General features: G+C 55.1%; 1 protein-coding gene across 4 annotated transcripts; it reads left to right on the top strand.

Moving 5' to 3' along the window:
* The first annotated feature begins 904 nt into the window (after positions 1-904).
* On the top strand, positions 905-23,552 carry PDE4C (phosphodiesterase 4C). Of its 4 annotated transcripts, none has more exons than XM_025367217.1 (15): positions 905-1,958; positions 12,630-12,821; positions 13,627-13,663; positions 13,746-13,819; positions 14,043-14,095; positions 14,455-14,567; positions 14,651-14,744; positions 15,569-15,732; positions 15,912-16,010; positions 16,448-16,612; positions 16,698-16,797; positions 18,104-18,258; positions 21,225-21,347; positions 22,169-22,351; positions 22,835-23,552. In XM_025367217.1, exons 1-15 carry the CDS (start codon positions 1,717-1,719, stop codon positions 23,180-23,182), a joined length of 2,142 nt encoding a protein of 713 aa, XP_025223002.1. In that variant the 5' UTR covers positions 905-1,716; the 3' UTR covers positions 23,183-23,552. The 4 variants fall into 4 exon arrangements, with proteins under 4 accessions (XP_025223002.1, XP_025223003.1, XP_025223006.1 ...); XM_025367218.1 differs by lacking the exon at positions 905-1,958 and adding an exon at positions 8,769-8,968; XM_025367220.1 differs by lacking the exons at positions 905-1,958; positions 12,630-12,821; positions 13,627-13,663; positions 14,043-14,095 and having other exon boundaries at positions 13,763-13,819.
* Positions 23,553-25,158: the final 1,606 nt, after the last annotated feature.

Raw genomic sequence — 25,158 nt, 5'->3', positions numbered from 1 at the left:
TGGTGTAGGGGTGGAGAACAGGGACTGAACCACAGAAGCATAAAACAGAGAGGGAGTCATTTGTCATGCGTCACACAGCAAGACATGATGGTACTGGGCTTGAATTCAGTCTTTCTGACATCCTGGTCTCAACATTTTCCTTTTCTCCAGGCTGGGGACATGGCTGGGGTCACTGGGAGATGGTCTCCATGGGGAAGACCCTGTAGAGTGCTTCTGAGACTTCCAAAAACATCGGGGCTCTTCCCAAATCTGCTGCAGTAAGTGGCACCCTAATGGCCCCAAATTACTCCTTGCCCAAGCCCAGAGCCCACAGGAGGCCTCCACCGAGTCATGACCCTGGGACTATGAAATCTTACCTCTTTCTGCACCACACTCACCGGCCCAGCCCTGCTGCTGTTCGTGCCTACTTCAGTTAACCATGATGGAAAATGTTCTTACCCATCCTTGCACTTCCCAGGAAATTACCCCTGAGACTAAGATGCCTGGTGGGTGGGGACTTGAGTTTCCAGAACTGGGAGGGAGGGGCAGGCCTGGGGTTTGAGGGCAGGAATCGTGGCTGTGAGGTGGGGCCTGGGACTTTCTCAGGGCGAATGAGATCCTGCCATTTCCGCTGAGGGTCTGAGTGTTGCTGCGGCTTTAAAAGCATGAGAGTCTCAGAGATACTCCTCCTGCCTGTCCTGAGCTTCCACAAAAGGTGGGTTTTCTGCCAGTCCTCCCCCAACTGAGCTGCACCATGGCTTTGGGGTGGGGAGGGTCTTAGAAGCAGAACTAGAATGTTTCTTAGAGAGACCTGACTTCCCCTCTTTGCCCTTCCCTACTGGTAGCTGTTTGGAGCTCCAGCCAGAGGTAGCCTCTGTGTGCCCATCCCAGACATGGGAGGCCCCGTCACACCCTTGCCAATTTCCTTGTCCTTCTCAGATCCCTGCCTGGCATGGGTGGGGGTTTTAGGGCTCCAAAGAGACCCCTTCTGGGGCTGAACCGCGGAGCCTACCTTCATGGGCTTGGCAGAAAGACCGCTATTTGTACGTACCTCCAAAGACCAGACCCTTAACTCTGCTTCCAGACTCCTTGTTGCCATTGTTGCTGGGGAAGGTTGAGGGCCCGTCACTGCTCAGGTTTCAGCACCTCCTGGGTGGATGACGCCCTGGTCTGGGGGGTGCTTCTGAACCCCTATCTCCCTCCCCTTCCCTCAGCACCATCAGGTCGCGGACAGCTCCTCGCCGTCTCATCCACCCACAGCCCCTAAAGCTACCTTTTTCTCTTTCAGCACGGTGCGAGGGACAGCGTCTCGGCCCTGGGGGTCTCCTGAGACCCTGTCTCCCTGCTCTCCATTTAGCAGCGATCAGTGGACAATTTCTGTCTTCTCCACTCCAAGTCCTTGTCTTGGTTCTTTCCCATGCAGCGCTAGAGGGAACGGCAGACGGTTCTCAGGGCTGGGGTGGGGGGTCTCTTCAGCCCCTAGCTTCAACACCCCTCGCCACGTTATTTTTCCCTGTTCTACCCTTCAGCACCATCTGGGCATCGACAGCTCCTCGGCTTCGGCCCCACCTTGAGCCCCCGTTCCACCTTCTCCCGCTTCAGCACCTCCGGCGCGGACAGCTCCTCGCTGTCGCCTCCACTCCCGGCCCTGGGCCGGACCCGAGAGCAGACGCTCCTCGGCGCCCGCTCACGGGGACGACTCCTGCTCCCTGCTATCCCAAACCCCTTTCTCTGGCCATGGAGACCCTGGGGGTCAGCGAAGGGGCAGAGGTGTGCAGCAGGTTGAGTCGCTCTCGCGGCCGCCACAGCATGACCAGAGCCCCAAAGCACCTGTGGCGGCAACCCCGGCGCCCCATCCGCATCCAACAGCGCTTCTATTCGGATCCGGACAAGTCCGCGGGCCGCCGCGAGCGGGACCTGAGCCCGCGGCCCGGGCTCGGGAAGTCGCGGCTTTCCTGGCCCATTTCCTCCTGCAGGCGGTAGGTGGCCGGGGCACGGGCCTCCTGCAGCGCGGGGGAGGGGCGCGCGGGGCCTGGCGGGAGTGGGGGAGGGTCCTTGCTTCTCCAGGGGGCGGGGGTCTCTGCTGCTTGGTTGAGGCTGGCGCTTGGAAGGAAAAAGCTATTTCTACGTAGGGGTGGAGCTGAGGGTGCTGGTGTCATCATGGCTTGTGGGTCTGTGTGACCGGGTGTGCCCACGTGCGGTTGGGACCGAAAGACTCTGTGCGTGTGTGTGTGTGTGCGCGCGCTCGTGCGTGAGACTGGGGTGACCAGATGTGTTTGGGGTGCTCCTGTGCCTACATGCTTGGATATGATTTCATGTGTCCCAGGTAGTTGTGGATGTGCCGGTGTGTCTCCCCTTGTGGTGCCTGTTGGTGTGTGACTGACTGTGACTGTCCTTGCGCTAACACGGCTGGGGGTCCGAAGGTTTTCAGGATTGTGGAATGTCCGCAGGCCTGTGGGGGAGGTTTGTGATCACCTCAAGCACCCGAGGTAACCCTAGGGTGCTTGGATATAAATACACACACACACACACACACGTTTTTATTTTTGAGACAGAGTCTCATTCTGTCGCCCAGGTAGAAGTGCAGTGTCTTGATCACGGCTCACTGCAACTTCTGCCTCCCAGGCTCAAGCTATCCTCCCACCTCAGTCTCCAGTAGCTGGGACTACAGGGGCATATTACCACGCCTGGCTAATTTTTGTATTTTTTGCTAGAGATGGGGTTTTGCCACGTTGCCCAGGCTGGTCTTGAATTCTTGGCCTCAAGTGATCCTCCTGCCTTAGTCTCTCAAAGTACTAGGATTACATGTGTAAGCCACTGCACTCAGCCTATTTCATATATTATAGATATATAAGGGCCAGGGCAGGCTGCCATCAGTGTTGCGGGGAGGAGCCTCCTCTTGCTACCTCCTCCGCCCCCGCTCCATCACCCCACCCGGCTCCCCTGTAGGAGGAAGGGAAGTCCCTTGGGAAGCTTGTGCACCGGAGATTTCTTTCGTTTAAGGAGGGGCTGCTTCTCCTGTTTCGTGTAAGCTGAGTGGGGTGGGGTTAGGACAGAGACAGAAGAAGAGACTCATGGAAAAATAATGTGGAATCCTCAGGAGGCCTGACATAAGGGTCTCCAGCTACCAGGTGGAGGCTCCAGGGCCAGGGAGGAGGGTCCAGGAACTCCAAGCCCTCCTTAGGTTGGAGGGAGAACCAAGTCAGCGGGACCAGCATCCCAGGTTTCAGTCCAGGCTGGGTGGCCTTGAAAGTGTTCCTTCCCTACCCTGGAGCTTGGCTTTCTCGCGTTCTGGTGCATAGATCCCCTAGGGGCCACTGGCTTCTGACTCCATCAGCAAGCCTGGCCTCTCGCCCCCAGCCTGGCCCTCCAGCATCTTGGGAGGCATGTCAGGTAGATGGTTCCCACAGCCCAGAGGGGTTGGAGCTGTTCTCAGGTGACCCAGGAGCCCCTTCTCCCGCCCCGGCTTCTAGCTCCTGCTGCCCCATCCCTTCTGGTGACTCATGATTTTCCATTTTCAAGAAAGAACAAACAGAGCCTTGGTATGAGCTCTTCTGGGGGAAGCCCCCGCTTGGCTCTGGGAGGCAGGAGTGGTGGATTGGGTGTCCCTGTGCACGTGTGTGTGTGCACACACATGTCGTTCTGCGCATCATGTGCACTGCAGTCACCCATATGTGGGTGGGCATGCATGTGGCCCACTGTGCTTCTCTGTGCTGATATGAGAAGGGTTCACCCCAGGGGGAAGCCCAGAGAAACTGAGTTCAAGGCCAGGCCCCAAGGCCAACCTGCTGTGTGGTGTTGAGCAAGCGGTGGTGCCTCCCAGAGCCTCAGCGTCCTCATCAGTGAGATGAACATTCTGCGCCTGAGCCTGGTACACATTGGGTCCCCAGCTTGTAGCTCTTTTCACAACCCTAGAAACTGTTGGAGGACTGTGCTTCCCCAGAGCCTCAGATGGATCACAGGGGTATGGGAGGGTCCAAGCATTTGGTTCAGAAGGCATTTAAGCACTTAATGGATGGAAGGCCCTGTGTTGGAGACACAACCATGGACAAGAAGCTGTGTCCCCTAAGGCTTATGGTGGAGACACTCACACCAAGTGGAGAAGGCACAGGGTGATGGAGAAAGATCAGAGAACAAGCACAGAAGAGGCTCCAGACTCAGCAGTGGAGTGGGAGTCAGGGAGGACTGCTTGGGAGAAGTAACATTTAAGCTTAGCCTGCAGGAGAAAAGAGGTCAGCCAGGGTGAGTGCAAGAAGGGCATTCTAAGTAGAAGGAACAGAATGTGCAAAGCCTCAGACTCAAGAGGATCAGGCGTGTGAGGAGCTGAAAACGTATCACTGTGGCTGGAGGATGGAAGGAGAGGCTCTCTGTTTATGCTACAAGCATTTATTTATTTATTATTTTTTAGACGGCGTCTCTCACTCTGTTGCCCAGGCTGGGTGCAGTGGCACAACCTTGCCTCACTGCAACCTCTGCCTCCTGGGTTCGAGCGATTCTCCTACCTCAGCCTCCCCAGTAGCTGGGATTACAGGTGCTCACCACCACACCTGGCTAATATTTGTATTTTTAGTACAGACAACATTTCACCCTGTTGGCCAGACTGGTCTCAAACTCTTGATCTCAAGTGATCCACACACCTTGGCCTCCCAGAGTGTGGGATTACAGGCAAGAGCCACCACATCCGGCCGCTACAAGCGTTTATTGAGCATCTACTAAGTGCCAAGTACTGAGAGAACAGCAGGGAACAAGGCAGACCTGGCCTTGCTCTCCAGGGACTCACAGGCAAATAATCATGACAATAAATGTGAAGTTGTACCTATGGCTGGAGGGTGCTCTGAGGCACTTACCTGGCTAGTCAGGGAGGACTTCTCGGAGGAGGTGACTCTCTGACTGTAACCCAAAAGACAAAGCATCAGCAGGCGGCAAGCATTCAGGTAAGCGCCATGGGGTGGAAATAAGCCTGGCTGATTCAGGCCAACAGTGAGGAGTGGGGAGAGACTGGAACAGCGTAAGCCTAGAGAAGTGAGGCGGGGATGGGCCACATGGGACCTCTGGGGAGGTGTGAATTCAGATCTGAGGGCAATGGGGGGTCATGGGAGGGTCCGGAGCAAAGGAGTGTGTGATTTGACTCATGTGAGCATCTACACATGCGACTTGGCCCCCACCCTCCTCGTTCTGCTTGACTTCTCCATGGGGACTTGGGCAAGTTATCTTCCCTCTCCACGTCTCAGTTTACTTATCTGTAAAATGGGCAAAAACACCCATTTAAAAAAACTCTCTGGGGCCACCTGGTGGCCGTGGGGAAAAGTGCCTGCCCAGAGAAGGGACATTCAAATAGGGGAAATTGAGGCAGTAGCGTGCTAAAGGCATCAGAGTGGGCGTGGTGGCTCACACCTGTAATTCCAGTACTTTGGGAGACTGAGGTGGGCGGATCACCTGAGGTCAGGAGTTCAAGACCAGCCTGGCCAACATGGTGAAACCCTGTCTCTACTATAAATACGAAAATTAGCTCCGCATGGCAGCAGATGCCTGTAATCCCGGCTACTCGGGAAGTTGAGGCAGAAGAATCGCTTGAACCTGGGAGGCGGAGGTTACAGTGAGCCAAGATTGCGCCACTGAACTCCACCCTGGGTGACAGAGTGAAACTGTGTCTCAAAAAAGTAAGGCCAGGGACAGTGGCTCACACCTGTAATCCCAGCACTTTGGGAGTCCGAGGCAGGTGGATCACTTAAAGTCAGGAGTTCAAGATCAGCGTGACCAACATGGTGAACTACTAACTACCAAAAAAAAAAAAAAAAAATTAGCTGGGCATGGTGGCACATGTCTGTAATCCCAGCTACTTGGGAGGCTGAGGCAGGAGAATTGCTTGAGCCCAGGAAGTGGAGGTTTCAGTGAGCCGAGATTGCCCCATTGCACTCCAGCCTGGGCAACAGGAGTAAAACTCTGTCTCAAAAATAATAATAATAATAAATTAAATTAAAAATAAAAATAGGCCGGGCGCGGTGGCTCAAGCCTGTAATCCCAGCACTTTGGGAGGCCGAGACGGGCGAATCACGAGGTCAGGAGATCGAGACCATCCTGGCTAACACAGTGAAACCCCGTCTCTACTAAAAAAATACAAAAAACTAGCCGGGCGCGGTGGCAGGCGCCTGTAGTCCCAGCTACTCGGGAGGCTGAGGCAGGAGAATGGTGTAAACCCGGGAGGCGGAGCTTGCAGTGAGCCGAAATCTGGCCACTGCACTCCAGCCTGGGCGACAGAGCGAGACTCCGTCTCAAAAAAAAAAAAATAAAATAAAATAAAAAAATAAAAAAATAAAAATAAAGGCACCAGAGACTACTGGGCACCTCTACAGGTCATGCAGTCATGCAGGGACGGAGTCAGGGTGGGGGTGCTTCTGTCCAAACCTCTTTCAGCTTTTGTCCCTTACCCAGCGGGGCTTGGAGAGTCTCCCAGGGTCAGGTAGGAGCCAGACTCTGAATGCTGAGTCCTGGCTCTGTGGCCACCCCTTGCTGTGACTCTTTCTCCATCCAAACAGCTATTAATTAACACCTTCTTGTTAGCACTGTTAATAAAATATTTAAAATTAAATCTATGAATGAAACATTAATAGTAAAACTATTGATAAAATATTAATGTGGGAGTCGCCCCTGGGACTACAGAGGGGATGAAGTGAGTTAACACATCCAGTGTGGGAGAACCCAGGCTGGGAAGAACAGCGCCTCTCCGGGTTCAAATGACCCCAGTCTTGCACCTTATGGCTGTGTGTCCTTGGGCAAATGACTGTGCCTCTCTGTGCCTCAGTAGCCCCATCCTCGAAATGGGAACAGTAGTCCACATTTTGCAGGTTTCGTCTGAAAATCCAATGATTTTTCCCTTCACTGCTGTTGGCTGAGTGCTGCATGTTTTTGAGGCACTCAGTTTATATCATTTTGTTTAGTCTTAGCCTCCTATTTTATATCTGTGACTTTGGGGGAGGGGCTGAATCTCTGTGCCTTGGTTTCTCCTTGGGGACATGTAACTATTGTCACGTCTCTCACAGTGGCGGGGAGGTGGTGTCAAGACTGCTCAGACCTTGGCTCCAGTGTCCCCACTAGGACAATCCTAGCAGCCTCTGTCCCCTAGGGATGGCTATAATTAGGTCTGGCCCCAGCAGCCACGATGGTATTTTTGTCTTGGGGACAGTGAGGTCTGGTTCCCACCAGGTGTCTGGTTGCAAAGCTGTGGGGGTTAGGGGGGCTTCCTGGCCAGATACCTGAGGCTCTCTGTCTTTCTGGGCTGTGTGTCTCCTCCTCTGAGCCTCTGTTTTCTCATCTGTAGAATGGGGAGAATCTCATGTATCTGGCCTTAGCATGGTTGCCTCAGGATCTCCTATAGGAGCCCTGATCAATGGGCTTCTCTAGGACTGCCAGAAACGTGGGTACCATGTCTGGGGACACCAAGACTGAGGCAGCCTCCCCAGGGGGAAGGCCCAGGCTGAGAGCCAGAGGTCATTCCACAGCAAGGGCCATGGTCAGGCCTCAGTTGCTGGGAGGTCCCTTGGGCCTCTGCCCGTAACATGGTTGTTTCTAGGTCCCTCCTTCTTGTGTGACACATGCTAAGCCTTGGTTTCCTTTTCTGTAGAGTGGAACAGGGCCAGCCTGACTCCAGCATTCCAACGGTAGAGCACCTGGTACAGACTCTGGGAATCCTCCCAGACACTGACCAGAGGCCCCCCCAAGTCCTGGGACAGTGAGGTCCTCCGAGGGCAGGGGTGGGCGGCTGAGGCTTCACAGGACGGAAGACTTGGCAGAAGTGGTGTGCGGATGTTTGTCTAGGAGGAGACAGCAGGAGAAGCGAAGGCATCCAGAGACAGGGCCTGGGGAATGTCAGAGCAGGTGGGGGATCACGTGGGGACTCGTGTGGAGGGGTGCTGGGAGAGGGGACCTGAGTTTGAGTCTCGCTGCCCTGTAACAAAGACCTATGCCTGTGACCACTTCCATGGAAGCCTCAGTTTCCCCACTTGGCAAAGGATTAAGGGTTTGTAGTTTCTGGTGGGCTGTTGGGTGGCACTGGGCCTCAGTTTCTCCATCTGGAAAATGGGTAGAGGAGGATTAGAAACATTGAGTGGGATCGGACATTGGCAAACTCTATACCTTGGTGACGACCTCATAATGGAAGGTAGGATAGCTGTTTCTCTGGGCACCTTGCTTTCTGACTCCCTCATTCTACACTTTTTAGCAGTTATTGGCCCAGCAAGCTACACTAACCAGGGGCGTGCAGAGGAAGGCTGAGTAAGATCCAGGCTCTGAGATCTTAGGGGCAGCCCCCTAAAGAAGTGCAGTTGGGCCAGGCGCAATGGCTCACACCTGTAAGCCCAGCACTTTGCGAGGCTGAGGCAGAAGGATCACTTGAGTCCAGGAGTTTGAGACCAGCCTGGGCAACATAAGGAGACTCCCCCCAACTCTCCAGAAAATACATTAGCCCGGGCGTAGTGGTGTGCATCTGTAGTCTCAGCTACTGGGGAGGCTGAGGTAGGAGGATCCCTTGAGCCCAGGAGGTTGAGGCTGCAGTGAGCTAGGACTGTGCCACTGCATTCCAACTTAGGCAACACATGGAGATCCTGTCTCAAAAAAAAAAAAAAAAAAAAGAAAAGAAAAAGAAAAGAAAAAGAAAGGAGCGGAGAGTTGCGTCTGACTCTGTGCCTCGGTTTCCCCGTTTGTCTCGGGGGTCGTCAGGGAGCCGCCCGTCGCGAGGCGGGGCGGATGCGCCCTTTGCCCCCTCCCCGCTGGGCCCCGCCCCCGCAGCTGTCCAGAAAAGGTCCCGCGCAGCCGGCGCTCGGTCCAGCCTCCACGCGGTCCTGGCGATGCAGGGCCCCCCCGCGCCCGCCCCGGCCCCGGGGCCCAGCTCCCCTCGGGGATCCCCGCGCGGCTCTCCCGGGCTCTTCAGGAAGCTTTTGGTGAATCAGAGCATCCGCCTGCAGCGGCGCTTCACGGTGGCCCATCCGCTGTGGTGAGGCGGGACAGAGGGCCTGGCGGGGTCACCGGGACGCCCGGTGTGGAGGTGGGAAGGGCAGGGACAGGGACAAGGGCAGGGACAGCTGGGGCCAGGGCCGGAGTCAGGGCATGGACGCTCTGCCTCTCCCTCGCTTTCTCTGTATCTCTCTCCCCCTACCCTACTCTACTTTTGTCTCGCAGTTGGTGACTCTGTCTCTCTCTGTCTCTGTCTGTCTCCACCCGCCGCCTGGATATAGGCCCAGGGGACCAGCCGTCTGTCTCCTTCCAGCTGTGAGGCCCAGAGTGGGACGGGCTGAGGCTCACGTCTCCTCCTGACCCTCGCCGGCCTAGGGCAGGCAGGCTGTGCGTCCTGGCAATGGGAGGAAGGGGAAGGGGCACTTCTCCCCTTGGCGCCCCCTCCCACCACCATTCCGTCCCAGTGCCAGCAAAGAGATGCCCTGGGGGCCTCACAATGAACTCTGGGTGTCCACGGAGGAAGACCTGAATTGAGGGGGTTTTCGAGGCAGGGCGTTCGGGAGTCCCAGGATGAGCGCGCGCCCGTGCCCCGCAGCTGCTTGCGCTGCATCCTCTAAGCACTCGGTCCACCCCTCCTCTGGGTTCGAATCCCTGCCTTTCCAGAAACGACTGTGACCTCGTGGGGAGGGGTGGGGGCGAGGCTGGGGTCCGGAGTGGGGCTTGTGGGCGCCGACTGTGACTGGCATCCTGCGCTCGGTCCGCGCCGAATTGGCACCCGCTTGGTAAGTCTGGCATCCAAAGGCTGAGAGGGGAGGGAGGTCCCTCTGCAAGGTCATAGCTGGGGTTGGAGGGAGAAGGCATGATCGTGGTTCCTGGTGGTTTCATTTCAGCCAGGGAGTGGGGGAGTGGGGGTTCTGTGTCCTGGAGAGCGACCTCGGGGCACCGAACACGAGGGAAGCACGGTCACTTCTGAAGGCGCTGGAAAGAGCGCAAGGACGTCGAGGGCGCGTCACGGGTACCCAGAAGTGAAGATGAACGAGGGCGGGCTCCGCGCAGGCCGGACCCGAACCCAAGTCCGAGCCTCTCAGGCTCAGTTTACCCCCCTGGCCAATGGGCAGCCGCGCCGTTCCCACAGCCGGGGGGCCCTACCCCCGCGCCGCCCGCGTCATGGAACCACAGCCTGACCCCGCCGCTCCTGGCTAAGTTTAGAGCAGAAAGAAAAACAGCCTCCCCCGCCCCAAGAAAACCCGGGCCCAGCTCTTAACCCTCTGCGCCCGGGATCCGGATTTGCACACCCTGTGGCCGCTCCTGGCCTCAGTTTCCCTATTTGTCCATAGACGCGCTTTTCTGGAATCCTTGGGGAGAGGCGAGAGGGGTAGGGGGCCGCAACCCGCATGCCTGCCCCTCGAAGGGCAGATTTGGGGTATCCGCCGTCTCCAGCCCTCCCCTAAGAGCGTCTCCCATTGCGCCACAGCGCCCACGGCGCACCCCAAACCGGCCAGGGAAGGGTTAAGAAGCCCCGCCCCCTCGGCTGGCCGGGGGATCATCCCAGTCCCGCTAAACCCGCTGGAGTCGGACGGAACTGGCCGAGCGCGGCCGGTCTTAGTCGGAGATGCCCGAACTAGCCCCCGTGTAGCCGGACGTGACCGAACATGCCGACCCGGCCCCGAGCGTCACCCGGACTTGTTCGAAGCAGACCGAGCGTAACCGGACTTAGACGAACAAGATCGAATTTATCCGAACTCTCCCGAGCTTAATCGGACGTAGCCGAATTCTCCCGAACTCATCAAACAAACTCTGCGGGACGAAGTCCAATTCGATGTGATCAGACCCAATTCAGACCTGGTCATACTTGACCAAATGCTGCCGAATCCCTCACCTCTACCCAGATCTGAGCCTACGCGGGGGTGCTGACCCAGCCCGTGGACGGGGATAGGGTGACCTTTGACCCAAAAGTCATGGCCGGGACCAGCTGGACACTGGCCCTCGGCCGGGAGCTGCGAGTCTCGGGCGGTCCCCGTTGTCTTCCTGTCGGTGCTGCTTCCGCCCGCCCTTCTTGAAAACCCTACCCCCAGATCACCATCTTTTCTTGGGCCTCAGTACTTGCCCTACGCCCTTTCTCTGACCTGTGACCCCAAAGAGGAGGGGCTAGAGGGTGTGGCCAGAGGGAAAGACAGGGTTTGAGGATAGAACGGGACAAGTAGTGTGGAGAAGGAGGAGAGTGCTCCGGGCAGAGGGCACGGCCTGTGCAAAGACCCGGAGGTGCAAGAGAACAGGCGGAAGGTTCAGGCTGAAGATGAAGTGGAGGAGTGGGGGAGCCTAGGGCAGGACCTGGTTAGCTGGGGGCGTGGTCGACGGCCGTGGGGCGGAGCCTTATGGGCTGAGGGTGGAGCCTGGAACGCTGGGGGCGTGGCAGGTGGCCAAGGGTGTGGTCAAGTTGGCTGGGAGTAGGGTCTCTCTAGACTAAGGCGCACGCAGGAGCTAGGCAGAACCCCGGCCTTCTCCAGGTAGAAGAGTCCAAGAAGCTGTTTCCAGTCCACGTGTTCACCATGTGAGCTAGATCTCAGTTTGTTCCTTTGCAATATGGTCATCCTGTCCCAGTCGTTGGATGTTCGGTTGTAACTCCCTCAAAGAGCTCTTGGGGATGGGCTACATCACGCACATGTTAGAAACAGGGGAGGCCGGGTGCAGTGGCTCATGCCTGTAATCTCAGTACTTTGGAAGGCCCAGGCAGGCAGATCACGAGGTCAGGAGTTCAAGAACAGCCTGGCCAACATGGTGAAACCCCGTGTCTAGTAAAAATACAAAAATTAGCCAGGCGTGGTGGTGTGCACCTGTAATCCCAGCTACTTGGGAGGCTGAGGCAAGAGAATTGCGTGAACCCGGGAGGCGGAGGTTGCAGTGAGCTGCGATTGTGCCCCCACTGCACTCCAGCGTGGACAACTGCACTCCAGCGCCGGCAACAGAGCGATACTTCATCTCAAAAACCCCTCAAAAAACAGAATGAAAAGAAACAGGGGAGGCCTGGTGCAGTGGCTCACTCCTGTAATCCCAGCACTTTGGGAGGCAGAGGTGGCAGGATTATTTGAGGCCAGAAGTTCAAGACCAGCCTGGGCAAAATAGTGAGACCTGGTCTCTACAAAAAATTTAAAAATTACCCGGGTGTTGGGGCGTGCTCCTGTAGTCTCAGCTACTCAGGAGGCTGAGGCTGGAGGATGGCTTGAGCTTAGGAGATTGAGACTGCAGTGAGCTAGGATCATACCACTGCACTGCAGCCTGGGTGACAGAGTGGGGCCCTGTCAAAAAAAAGAAAAGAAAAGAAAGAAAGAAAGAGTGAGAGAGAGAGAGAGAGAGAGAGAGAGAGAGAGAGAAAGAATGAGAAAGAGAAAAAAGAAAGAAAGAGAGAAAAATAAAAGACACAGGGTGGTTGAGGTCCAGAGAAAGTCAGTACCTGTCTATGACCACACAGCCACTTTGAGGAAGATCTGGAACTGAGGTCCTGGAGTCCAGTGTAGACTCAAAGACCAAAGTGTGAGGGGTGCAGTCTCCTGAGGGTGCAGCTGGGGTCAGGTGAACAAGCTGGAAACCACACTTGCCTGACTGCCAAGTAGCCTCAGGGAGGATGCACCAGACAAGGTGGCCACGACCCGGCACCCAATTGTCATGACCCTCGTCTCTGACCATGTCTTCTCTCCTTTCAGCTTCGACCTGGAAAATGGGCTCTCATGCGGGAGGAGGGCCCTGGACCCTCAGTCCAGCCCTGGGCTGGGCCGGGTCATGCAGGCTCCAGTCTCGCACAGCCAGCGGCGCGAGTCCTTCCTGTACCGCTCAGATAGTGACTATGAACTCTCACCCAAGGCCGTGTCTCGGAACTCCTCTGTGGCCAGCGACCTGTGAGTCTGGGGCTGGTGGAATGACACCTCCTCTACGCTCCCTCCTTCCTTTGTTCCTCTATTCAGCAAGTTCCTTCAAGTAGCCATTTAAGGAAGGTTTTGAAGTTCAGGTAGGAGTTTGCCAGGCAGCTCATTTATTCAATCAAGTGTGTAGAGAACTCGGCCTTTTGCTGGGGTGGGGGTGGTAATCCAAAAACATTAAGGTCGGCCGGGCACGGTGGCTCACGCCTGTAATCCCAACACTTTGGGAGGCCGAGGTCGGCGGATCACTTGAGGTCAGGAGTTCAGGACCAGCCTGGCTAACATGGCGAAACCCCGTCACTACTAAAAAATACAAAAATTAGCCAGGTGTGGTGGTGCGTGCCTGTAGTCCCAGCTACTCAGGAGGCTGAGGCACAAGAATCGCTTGAACCCAGGAGGTGAAGGTTGTAGTGAGCCGACATGGTACCACTGCACTCCAGCCTGGGCGAAAGAGCAAGACTATGCCTCAAAAAACAAACACATTAAGGCTAATTAGCAGCAAATGAAGAAATACTTTGACCTTCCTAGTGGGCATAATGAAAAGGGAAATACCTCCTTGCCCCTGGGACTCAGTTTCCCCATTTATGAGATGCCGATAAAGTGAGTGAATGGTTGGAGGGGCTGTGGTGGGTCTCAGGGAGAGTTGCATGAAGGGAGCCCAGGGACTAAGAAGGCGCCCGGAGGAGAAGTCCTGAGAACAGGAACCCCTCAGCTGAGGGTATATGGTGTGGGTAAAAGCTGGAAGATGGGAGAGAACTCTTCCTGATGGCACGTCTCCTCGCAGACATGGAGAGGACATGATTGTGACGCCCTTTGCCCAGGTGGGTGTCCCCCGCCCTCCCTGCCCTGACCCCCTCCGGATCTGGCCTCTCCTTCCCACCGCCTACCACCTCCTCCCAACAGGTCCTGGCCAGTCTGCGGACGGTTCGGAGCAACGTGGCGGCCCTTGCCCGCCTGCAATGCCTAGGAGCAGCCAAGTAGGTAGAGGGCGGGGCGGGGCGGGGGCGGGGCCGGCAGAGACAAGGTGGGCGGGGCGGGGCGGGGCCAGCAGACGACGGAGGCGGGGCCTGGCGGAAAGCGGGCTGCAAATTGAGGCTGGGACTCCGGCGCCTAAGGGTGGGCTTAAGGGGCGGGGCCTGGAGGACTTGGGGGCGGTGCGAGATGGGCGGAGCAGCCACGCCTGAGGCTGCTGTACCGCAGGCAGGGACCCGTCGGAAACCCTTCATCCAGCAATCAGCCCCCTCCGCCTGCAGGTAAAGTACCTGTTCCTTCCCTCCCCTGCTGAGGACAGCTGGGAGCTTCCTTTCCATAGTGACCTCCCCAGTCCATGAGCCCTTAGACTGGGGCTAATTGTAGCCCCGCCCCTGCAAAAACAAACAATAACGCCCTCGGGGATGGACCCCACCACACCCATATTACAGATGAGGAGGCTGAGGCCCAGAGATCTCATGGTCACACAGCCACTCGGGGGACAGATCTGGAACTTGGGTCCAGGAGTCGTGGGTGGCCCCTGTGGGAACAGTTTCAGGGTCCAGATGCAGAGACGAAAGCGTGAGAGGCGTGGGGTCCCTGAGCGGGGGTGGGGCAGGCCCCTGACTGCCTCGGCTCCCAGAGGACACGGGGCAGAAGCTGGCATTGGAGACGCTAGACGAGCTGGACTGGTGCCTGGATCAGTTGGAGACGCTGCAGACCCGGCACTCGGTGGGGGAGATGGCCTCCAACAAGGTGAGGTGGGGCAGATCGCTGAGCTTACCTGCCTCGGCCCACGGTACCCCATCATCACTGTCTTCACGTTCCGTCCGCCCCAGTTCAAGCGGATCCTAAACCGGGAGTTGACCCACCTGTCCGAAACCAGCCGCTCGGGGAACCAGGTGTCCGAGTACATCTCCCGGACCTTCCTGGGTGAGCTTTGTTGAGTCACTGCCTGGACGATATTATAGGAGTACTAAGAAGAAAGACAAATATTTCTATTATAGACCTCAGTCCAGGGGAGATACAGCCTGACACAGACACCTTCAGCCCCATGAGTCAGGGCTGGATCAGAGAGAGGAACAAGGGGAACTTCTAGGGGCAGGGGACATTAAAGCTAGGGTTTTGAAGCATGAGTAGAAATTTGCCTAGGAGGAGATGGAGGGAACCAGACACCAGCTTGGGAGATGGAAAGGACACTAGGCTGTTAGGGGGGAAATGCTGAGCCCTGGGCACCACGGGGCCATGCCTAGCAGAAGAGTTTACTGAAATCAGCTGTGAACAGAGGAGAGGGGTAGGTAGCTACAGGCAAGACGGGATTTTTTTTTTTTTTTGATACAGTTTCACTTTGTTGCCCAGGCAGGAGTGCAGTGGTGCAATCTCAGCCACTGCAACCTCTGCCTCCTGGGTTCAAGCAATTCTCCTGCCTCAGCCTCCCGAGTAGCTGGGGTTACAGGTGCCCGCCACCATACCTGGCTAATTTTTGTATTTTTAGTAGTGATGGGGTTTCACCATATTGCTCAGACTGGTCTTGAACTCCTGACCTCAAGTGATCCGCCCACCTCGACCTCCCAAAGCACTGAGATTACAGGTGTGAGCCACTGCATCCGGCCGACAGGGTCTTTACCCCGAACTTACTTTGGTTCCTGTAGAAAGGGAAATAGGTTGATCCTGGGGTTTGGCAAAGTTCAGGTCCTGAGGCCAGGCCCCAACAGGCGAAATTGGCTTCTGTAAGCCTCACCCTGGCCCATCTGCAGACCAGCAGACTGAGGTGGAGCTGCCCAAGGTGACCGCTGAGGAGGCCCCGCAGCCCATGTCCCGGATCAGTGGCCTACATGGGCTCTGCCATGGTGCCAGCCTCTCCTCAGCCACTGTCCCACGCTTTGGGGTCCAGACTGACCAGGAGGAACAGCTGGCCAAGGTGGGTCCTCAACCACAATGCCAAGATCAAGGTTTGGTCCTTGACTCTGTCTGCCTGTTTGCCCACCTATATACTGGGCAGTTGGGGCTCACTGTGGAACCTGGGGTGGAAGGATGGAGGCTCTAGAGTCTGGGGAAGTTGGGCTGGGGTTAATTAAGCTCCAGTCCTTCACATCTTAGGAGCTAGAAGACACCAACAGGTGGGGACTTGACGTGTTCAAGGTGGCGGAGCTAAGTGGGAACCGGCCCCTTACAGCTATCATATTCAGCATTTTTCAGGTACCTACCCTGCCCTTGGCTTCCAAGGAAAAACTCCTGGGGTTTCCTTCACCACTTCCTACCCTAGACCTCTGGGACACTCATTTTTGAAATCCTTTCTGACATTTCTGAAGGGGATAATTTGAGCAGGGTATTGAAGGATGAATAGGAGTTCACACAGATGAACAGTTCATTGTCCAGAAGCCTCAGCCCTGGCCCCTGGCCCTGAAGAGGAGAGAAATCTGGAGAGAAGAGCTGGACACAGACATCCCCAGTCCTGTAGGGTCAGGGATGGACCACCAAAGAACACAGAGTGGAGGAGTTCAGGAGAGCAGGGAGGGCGTCTCAGAGGAGTGGGTGCTTGAGGCATGGATAGGAGTTCAGAAGAGAGGAGTAGGAACAGCGTGTGCTGCAGCCCCAAGACCAAGGCCCTGAGGCCAGGATCTGTGATGGACCAGGAGCGGGACCTGCTGAAGACATTCCAGATCCCAGCAGACACACTGGCCACCTACCTGCTGATGCTGGAGGGTCACTACCATGCCGATGTGGCCTATCACAACAGCCTACATGCCGCCGATGTGGCCCAGTCCACGCATGTGCTGCTGGCTACACCTGCCCTTGAGGTACTGCGCTACCACTGCAGGCAGGCGGGCGGGTGTAGGGCCCAGAGAACCCGCCCCTCATCACCTGTGCTCTCTGCCTGCTCAGGCTGTGTTCACAGACTTGGAAATCCTGGCTGCCCTCTTCGCAAGCGCCATCCATGATGTGGACCATCCTGGGGTCTCCAACCAGTTTCTGATTAACACCAGTAAGTAGGAGTGGGAAGTGGGTGCAGGAGGTGAGGCAGACCCCGCCTCCACCCTGTCTACCAGGTGATCTCAGGGGGTTCCCATCTATCCTGAGCCCAGTCTCCCTGTCTATGAAATGACTATCACAGTCTTCCCTCCCTTCAGGGGCTTAGAGCAGGTCTGGGTGCACAGTAGGTGCTCAATAAATGACAGAATAATGAGCTGTGGCAGAGCTGATCTGGTTCCACCAAGGTCTTTATTTATTTATTTTTTAAGACAGGGTCTTGCTCTGTCACCCAGGCTGGAGTGCAGTGGTGCGATTTCGGCTCTCTGCAACCTCTACATCCCAGGTTCAAGCGATTCTCTAGCCTCAGACTCCCGGAGTAGCTGGGATTACAGGTGCGCGCTACCATGTCCGGCTAAGTTTTGTATTTTTCATAGATACAAGGTTTCGCTATGTTGCCCAGGCTGGTTTCAAACTCCTGGCATCAAGCGATCTGCCTGCCTCGGCCTCCCAAAGTGCTGGGATTACAGTCATAAGTCACCACGCCTGGCCATTTCCACCAAGATCTTAACGTTTAGGATCGTATGAGGAATCTGAAAAACTCAGTCGACAGGCAATTATTGGGCACCTTCTGTGTATAAGCCCTGGAGTGCTGGGGGTGAGAGTGGAGGCCCCTCACTCAAAGGGCCTAGAGTCCAATAAGACAAAGACTCAGTTGTTTATTTAACCAGCACTGAGAGACTGGGCATCATAGCTCACACCTGTAATCCCAACACTGTGGGAGGCCAAGACGGGAGGATTGCTTGAGTTCAGGAGTTCAAGACCAACCTGGGCAATACAGTGAGACCCTGTCTCTCCAAAAAATTAAAAAAAAAAAATTAGCCAAGTGTGGTGGCACACACCTGTAATCCCAATTACTCAGGAGGCTGAGATGGGAGGATCACTTGAGGCCGGGAGGTTGAGGCTGCAGGGAGCCGTGATTGCACCACTGTGCTCCAGCCTGGGTGACAGCAAGACCCTGTCTCTAAAAAACAAACAAACAAACAAACAAACAAAAAACATTACTGAGTACTCACTGTCTCTGGCCATAGTGGGTCCGTGAGGAGCCTTCCCAGTCTTGGGTAGGCAGAGCCAAACACAGATACCCCTGGCCCTGCAGTCAGGGAAGGGCCAGGGACATGGATGGTTTCTTACAGGAGGGCATGCTGGAGTTGGGCCTTCAATGCATGGGTAGGAGTTTGCTAAGGATTTCCGAAAGCTGCTTTTGGGTAGAGTGGGTGGGGCGGGTGGATCTTGGGGCTCTCAGTCCCATATCCCCGCAGACTCAGAGCTGGCGCTTATGTACAATGATGCCTCCGTGCTGGAGAACCACCACCTGGCTGTGGGCTTCAAGCTGCTGCAGGCAAAGAACTGCGATATCTTCCAGAACCTCAGCACCAAGCAGCGACTGAGTCTGCGCAGGATGGTCATTGACATGGTGAGGCTAGGGCAGTAACAGGGGTGGGAGGGGCAGAGGGGAGGGGGGCATCCTTCTCATCTGCCAACAGCAGGGTGGGGTAATATTAGCATGGCCGGCGGTTCATCCAGACCCAGGCATGTCCTCACTCTGAGTCTGAGCTTCCTCATCTGTGAAATGGAACAGTGGGGCCAGGAGCGGTGGCTCATGCCTGTAATCCTAGCACTTTGGGAAGCAGAGGCAGGCAGGTCACGAGTTTGAGACCAGCCTGGCCAACATGGTGAAACCTCGTCTGTACTAAAAATACAAAAATTAGCTGGGCATGGTGGTGCGCACCTGTAATCCCAGCTACTCGGGAGACTGAGGCAGGAGAATTGCTAGAACCCAGGAGGCAGAGGCTGCAGTGAGCTAGTGAGCTGAGATCGTGCCACTGCACTTCAGTGTCAGCAACAGAGTGAGACTCCATCTCAAAAAAAAAAAAGGGACAGTAACTGCCCAAACCCCAGGCCCTCTGCTGGGCTCAGCAGATCCTGGTGATATGGAAACTGTTTCTGGGGTCTCAAGTGCAACTTTGCTGAGCCTTAAATTTGGCATATATCTGGGTTGGGCACAGGCTCACGCCTGTAATCCCAGCATTTTGGGAGGCTGAAGCGGGCAGATCACTTGAGGTCAAGAGTTCGAGACCAGCCTGACAAACATGGTGAAACCCCCGTCTCTACTAAAAATACCAAAATTAGCCAGGCGTGGTGGTGGGCACCTGTGATCCCAGTTACTTGGGAGGCTAAGGCAGGAGAGTCGCTTGAACCCAGGAGGTGGAGGTCGCAGTGAGCTGAGATTGCACCACGGCACTCCAGCCTCAGTAACAGAGTGAGACTCTGTCTCAAAAAAAGGAAAAATCATTAAGCAGCCAGGCACGGTGGCTCAGGCCTGTAATCCCAGCACTTTGGGAGGCTGAGGCAGGTGGATCATGAGGTCAAGAGATCAAGACCATCCTGGCCAACATGGTGAAACCCCGTCTCTACTAAAAATACAAAAATTAGCCAGGCGTGGTGGCACGCGCCTGTAATCCCAGATACTCAGGAGGCTGAGTCAGGAGAATCACCTGAACTTGGGAGGCAGAGGTTGCAGTGAGTGGAGATAGCGCCACTGCACTCCAGCCTGGCGACACAGCAAGACTCCGTCTCAAAAAAAAAAAAAAAAAAAAAAAAAAAAATTAAGCACATCTGTCCATTTGATTTTTTTTTTTTTTAAGTAGGGGCACATCAGTAGGTTTTGGGGTCTCATGCCTCATTAATGCACTTAACAAGCATTTATTGAGCACCTATTATGTGCTTGATCTGTGCAAAGACAGTTCCGGCCTTTATGAAATTCATGATCTGTAGGGCAGATGGCCACAGAGGTGGTAGCTGTGACTAGGGACCTGCAGGCAGAGCAGTGAGGAGGGAGGTTCAAGGTGCTTTCAGAGCCCAGACCAGCCAAAGAGATCAGAGAGGGGTTCCTGGAGAGGGAACATTAAAGCCAGGATGCGCAGAATGAGGAAGACTACGGGATGGGGAACTGTGTTCCCAGGGGTGGGAACCACATGTGAGGACTACAGGCGCGCACCTCCATGCCCAGCTAATTTTTGTATTTTTAGTAGAGATGAGGTTTCACCATGTTGGCCAGGCTGGTCTCGAACTCCTGACCTCATGATCCACCCACCTCAGCCTCCCAAAGTTCTGGGATTACAGGCGTGAGCCACCGCGCCTGGCGGTCATTCTGGTTTTTAAACATCTGTGCCCAGAGTTAAAAACAGCCCTCCAAGGCTGGGCATGGTGGATCACGCCTGTAATCCCAGCACTTTGGGAGGCCACGGCAGGTAGATCACGAGGTCAGGAGATCGAGACCATCCTGGCTAACATGGTGAAACCCCGTCTCTACCAAAAATACAAAAAATTATCTGGGCACAGTGACACGCACCTGTAATCACAGCTACTCGGGAGGCTGAAGCAGGAGAATCACTTGAACCCAGGAGGCAAAGGTTGCAGTGAGCCGAGATCACAACACTGCACTTCAACCTGGGTGACAGAGCAAGACTCCATCTCACAAAAATAAAATAAAATAAAATAAAAATAAAATATAAAATAAAATAAAATAAAATGGAAAGAAAAAAGAAAGAAATAGCTCTCCAGGGCACACGGCAGCCACATGGAAGTTTGAGGGGTATGAAGTCACATCCCTCCCCACAGTGAGCTGCAAACTCCCTTGCAGCTTTGGACAAGGTCCTCCAGCTGCCAGAGGCCCTCAACCTCCTCGGTCTCACCTCCATCTCTCTTGAGCTCACTTCTTCCAGCCACAACCACCCCTTCTAGGTTCCTCTTATGTACTCAACTCTTCCAGTCCCTTTGCACAGACCTCATCCTCCACGCTGTCCTCAGGTACAACTCACCTTAGCACGTAAGCAGCCCTGTGGGATCAGAATTGGGGTTGGAGGAGGCTGGAAGGGTCAACAGAGGCATCCTAGAGGATGGATTATTTGAAAAGGGTTTTGAGGGATGAGTAGGAGTTGGGAAGTGGCATTCCAGGCAGAGGGAAAAACCTGGCTAAAGATCTGGAGACTGTATTGGTTCTAGGGTTTGCTGTGACACACTGAATGCCTACCTGACCCACTCACCCCACAGGTGGATTTCATTGATTACATTGCCCACCCACTGTGGGAGACCTGGGCTCACAAGTCCCAGACGCACAGGTTTGGTCACCTCCCCCCACACCCTGTCACACATGTAGAATTCATGGCCAACCCAAACAACCTCCCAGAAGGGGCCCCTGACTCAGCCCCTCTTGTGAGCAGGGTTTGCAGTGAATGCAGTTCCATCCTCCCATTTCACAGATGAGTATGCTGAGGCCCAGAAGGCTGATTCTGAGCCGGAGTGGCATCTGGGAGTTGGGAGTGAGGGTCGGGGTGGGCAGGGTCCTTGCACCTGTCACCTTCCCTTGACTGCCCCCAGGTGCTGGCCACAGACATGTCCAAACACATGAACCTCCTGGCCGACCTTAAGACCATGGTGGAGACCAAGAAGGTGACAAGCCTCGGCGTCCTCCTCCTGGACAACTATTCCGACCGAATCCAGGTGTGTAGCTGGGCGGGCCCCGGGGCCTCCTTTTTATATTTTGGTTTTACTTTAAAAACAATTTTAGCTAGGCCTCTTACACATTTAGTTTGAGTGAAGGCTGAGGGCAGTGGCTCACACCTGTAATCCTAACACTTTGGGAGGTTAAGGCGTGAGGATTGCTTGAGGTCAGGAGTTAGAGGCTGCAGTGAAGTGTGATTGCACCATTGTATTCTGGTCTGGGCAACAGAGTGAGACCCTGTCTCTTAAAAGAAAAAAAAAAAAAAGAAATTAAAAAAAGAAGCCTGGCTCAGAGGCTCACACCTGTAATCCTGGCACTTTGAGAGGCTGAGATGGGCGGATCGCTTGAGCTCAGGAGTTCAAGACCAGCCTGGGCAACACCCTGTCTCTACAAAAATACAAAAATTAGCCGGGCATGGTGGCGCATGCCTATAGTTCCAGTTACTCGGGAGGCTGGGGTGGGAGGATCATTTGAGCCTGGGAGGCAGAGGTTGCAGTGAGCCAAGATCTCGCCACTGCACTCCAGCCAGGGTCACAGAGTGAGATCCTATCTCATTTAAAAAAAAAAAAAAAAAATTGGAGGGGCCTCCATTTTCGCAATTCTCATTTAGCTTCATTTATGAAGTGCCGACTGTATGCCAAACTTGAAGAAATGTCAAGAGTCGCATGCCTATGCCTAAACCACTTCTTCAGGTCTCAAGCCTCAGTTTCCCCACCTGTAAGATGAATGTGTCCATGGCACACATGGACTGTCTGTGGGGGTGCCAGGTCCAGATGTGGCTGGGCCCCTCCAGTGCCCTCCCAAGCCTTGCTCTCTGTAGGTTTTGCAGAATCTGGTGCACTGCGCTGACCTGAGCAACCCCACCAAGCCGCTGCCCCTGTACCGCCAGTGGACAGACCGTATCATGGCCGAGTTCTTCCATCAGGGAGACCGCGAGCGTGAGTCGGGCCTGGACATCAGTCCCATGTGTGACAAGCACACGGCCTCAGTGGAGAAGTCCCAGGTTGGCAGGGGACTGGGCTGAGCCGGTAGACACTGGGAGAGAGTAAAAGGGAGGGGCTGAGCCAAACCCATGAGCCCTGGCTTGGCCCTGGCTGGCTAGCCAGAGAGTGTGTCCTAAGGGTGCTGTCTGGGCCGAGTTAGACCTGGGATCCATTCTCTCTGGGCTTCAGGGAGAGGGACATGCACTTCTGGGATTTGGAAACATCTATTCTGGGTGACATGCGGGACCCTGGAGGGGCTTCCAGTCTGGGGGACATGTACATTCAGCCCTGTGGGGTCAGGGTTGGGGTTGGAGGAGACCAGAAGGGTTAAGGGAGGCATTCTAGACAGTGAGTTATTTGAAAAGGGTTTTGAAGGATGGGTAGGAGTTGGGAAGCGGCATTCCAGGCAGAGGGAACAACTTGGCTAAAGATCTGGAGGTTGGATTGAGTCTAGGGTTCACTGTGACTCACCAAATGCCTACCTGCCCAACCCCCCGCCACAGGTGGGTTTCATTGACTACATTGCCCACCCACTGTGGGAGACTTGGGCTGACCTGGTCCACCCAGACGCACAGGACCTGCTGGACACGCTGGAGGACAATCGAGAGTGGTACCAGAGCAAGATCCCCCGAAGTCCCTCAGACCTCACCAACCCTGAATGGGGTGGGCCTGACAGATTCCAGTTTGAGCTGACTCTGGAGGAGGCAGAGGAAGAGGATGAGGAGGAGGAAGAGGACGGGGAAGAGACAGCTTTAGACAAAGAGGCCTTGGAGTTGCCTAACACTGAACTCCTGTCCCCGGAAGCTGGCCCAGACCCTGGGGACTTACCCCTCGACAACCAGAGGACTTAGGGCCAGCCCTGCGTGAACTGCAGGGGCAATGGATGGTGAATCCCTTTGGCTCTTGGCAGGCAGACTTTCCAGGAAGTGGCTCCATGTGGCTTTTGCTTCACTTTCCCACCCATTGAGGGAGACAATCAAGTTCTTAGTCATAGGTGGCTCTCAGGGTCTAATTGGAGGCACCTGGCTGGGGTCCACTCTGACCCCGGACTTGCCTAAAAGAGCTCTCCAAGGGGCAGCCTCTTATAATGCCCTTGGGATCTTTCTCCTGGGCTTCTATCCCTGCGAGGAGAGGTGCTGTCTGCTAGAGCCTCTAGCCCACCCTCTCCAGTGTTCACTCTTGAGCCACATCTGTCACTTAATTATTTCCTTCTTTGTCAAATATGTATTGCCCATCTACTTCATACCAGCTTTATGCCTCTGTAGTAGCCCTGCACAAGGGGTGGGGGAGTCAGGAGACCATCCCAAAGGCATCTCACCGTCTTCCCTTACCAAGCAGCTCTTGCAAGAGCATGGAAATGTGAGTGGGGAAATTTTCAGCACCAAAGCTTCATTCATACCCAATTTTGTTTCTGAAACTGTGGTAGGGGGCAGGAAGAGGAGCAGAAAAGAGGGGCTGGGCAAGGCATGGTGGCTCATGCCTGTAATCCCGGCACTTTGGGAAGCTGAGGTGGGAGGATCACTTGAGCTCAGGAGTTTGAGACCAGCCTGGGCAACATAGCAAGACCCCCATCTCTGAAAAAAAAATTAGCCAGGCATGGCGGTGTGCACCTGTAGTCCCAGCTACTCAGAAGGTTGAGACAAGGAGGATCGCTTGAGCCCAGGAGTTGGAGGCTGAAGAGAGCTATGATTGTATCACTGCACTCCAGCCTGGGCAGCACAACAAGATCCTGTCTAAAAGAAAAAAAAAAGACCGGGCGCAGTGGTTCACGCCTGTAGTCCCAGCACTTTGGGAGGCCGAGGAGGGTGGATCACGCAGTTGGGAGATCAAGACCATCCTGGCTAACACGGTGAAACGCTGTGTCTACTAAAAATATAAAAAATTAGCCGGGCATTGTGGCGGGCGCCTGTAGTCCCAGCTACTGGGAAGGCTGAGGCAGGAGAATGGCATGAACCCCAGAGGCGGAGCTTTCAGTGAGCTGAGATGGCGCCACTGCACTCCAGCCTGGGCGACAGAGTGACACTCTGTCTCAAAAAATAAATATATAAATAAAAATAAAATTAAAAAAAGAAAAGAGAGGCCGGGCGCGGTGGCTCAAGCCTGTAATCCCAGCACTTTGGGAGGCCGAGGCGGGTGGATCACGAGGTCAGGAGATCGAGACCATCCTGGCTAACATGGTGAAACCCCGTCTCTACTAAAAAAAAAAAATACAAAAAACTAGCCGGGCGTGGTGGCGGGCGCCTGTAGTCCCAGCTACTGGGAGGCTGAGGCAGGAGAATGGCGTGAACCTGGGAGGCGGAGCTTGCAGTGAGCCGAGATTGCGCCACTGCACTCCAGCCTGGGTGACACAGCGCGAGACTGCGTCTCAAAAAAAAAAAAAAAAGAAAAGAGAAGGAAAGGAAAGACAGGGGGGCTCTGAGACTGAGCACGGTGGCCCATGCCTGTAATCCCAGCACTTTGGGAGGCTGAGGTGGGTGGATCACCTGAGGTTAGGAGTTCGAGACCAGTCTGGCCAACATGGTGAAACCCCATCTCTACTAAAAATACAAAAATTAGCTGGGCGTGGTGATGGGCACCTGTAATCTCAGCTACTTGGGAGGCTGAGGCAGGAGAATCGCTTGAACTCAGATGGTGGAGGTTGAAGTGAGCCGAGAGCGTGCCACTGCACTCCAGCCTGGGCAACAGAGCAAGACTCTGTCTCAAAAAAAAAAAAAAAGAAAAAGTTGCCAGGGCAGGTGGCTCACGCCTGCCTGTAATCCTAGCACTTTGGGAGGCTGAGTGGGGGTGGATTGCCTGAGGTCAGGAGTTTGAGATCAGCCTGGCCAAC

The sequence above is a fragment of the Theropithecus gelada genome, chromosome 19, assembly GCF_003255815.1.
Source record: "Theropithecus gelada isolate Dixy chromosome 19, Tgel_1.0, whole genome shotgun sequence".
Taxonomy (NCBI): Eukaryota; Metazoa; Chordata; class Mammalia; order Primates; family Cercopithecidae; genus Theropithecus; species Theropithecus gelada.
Note: the sequence above shows the minus strand (reverse complement) of the source record. Positions and strands in the feature narration are given on the sequence as shown.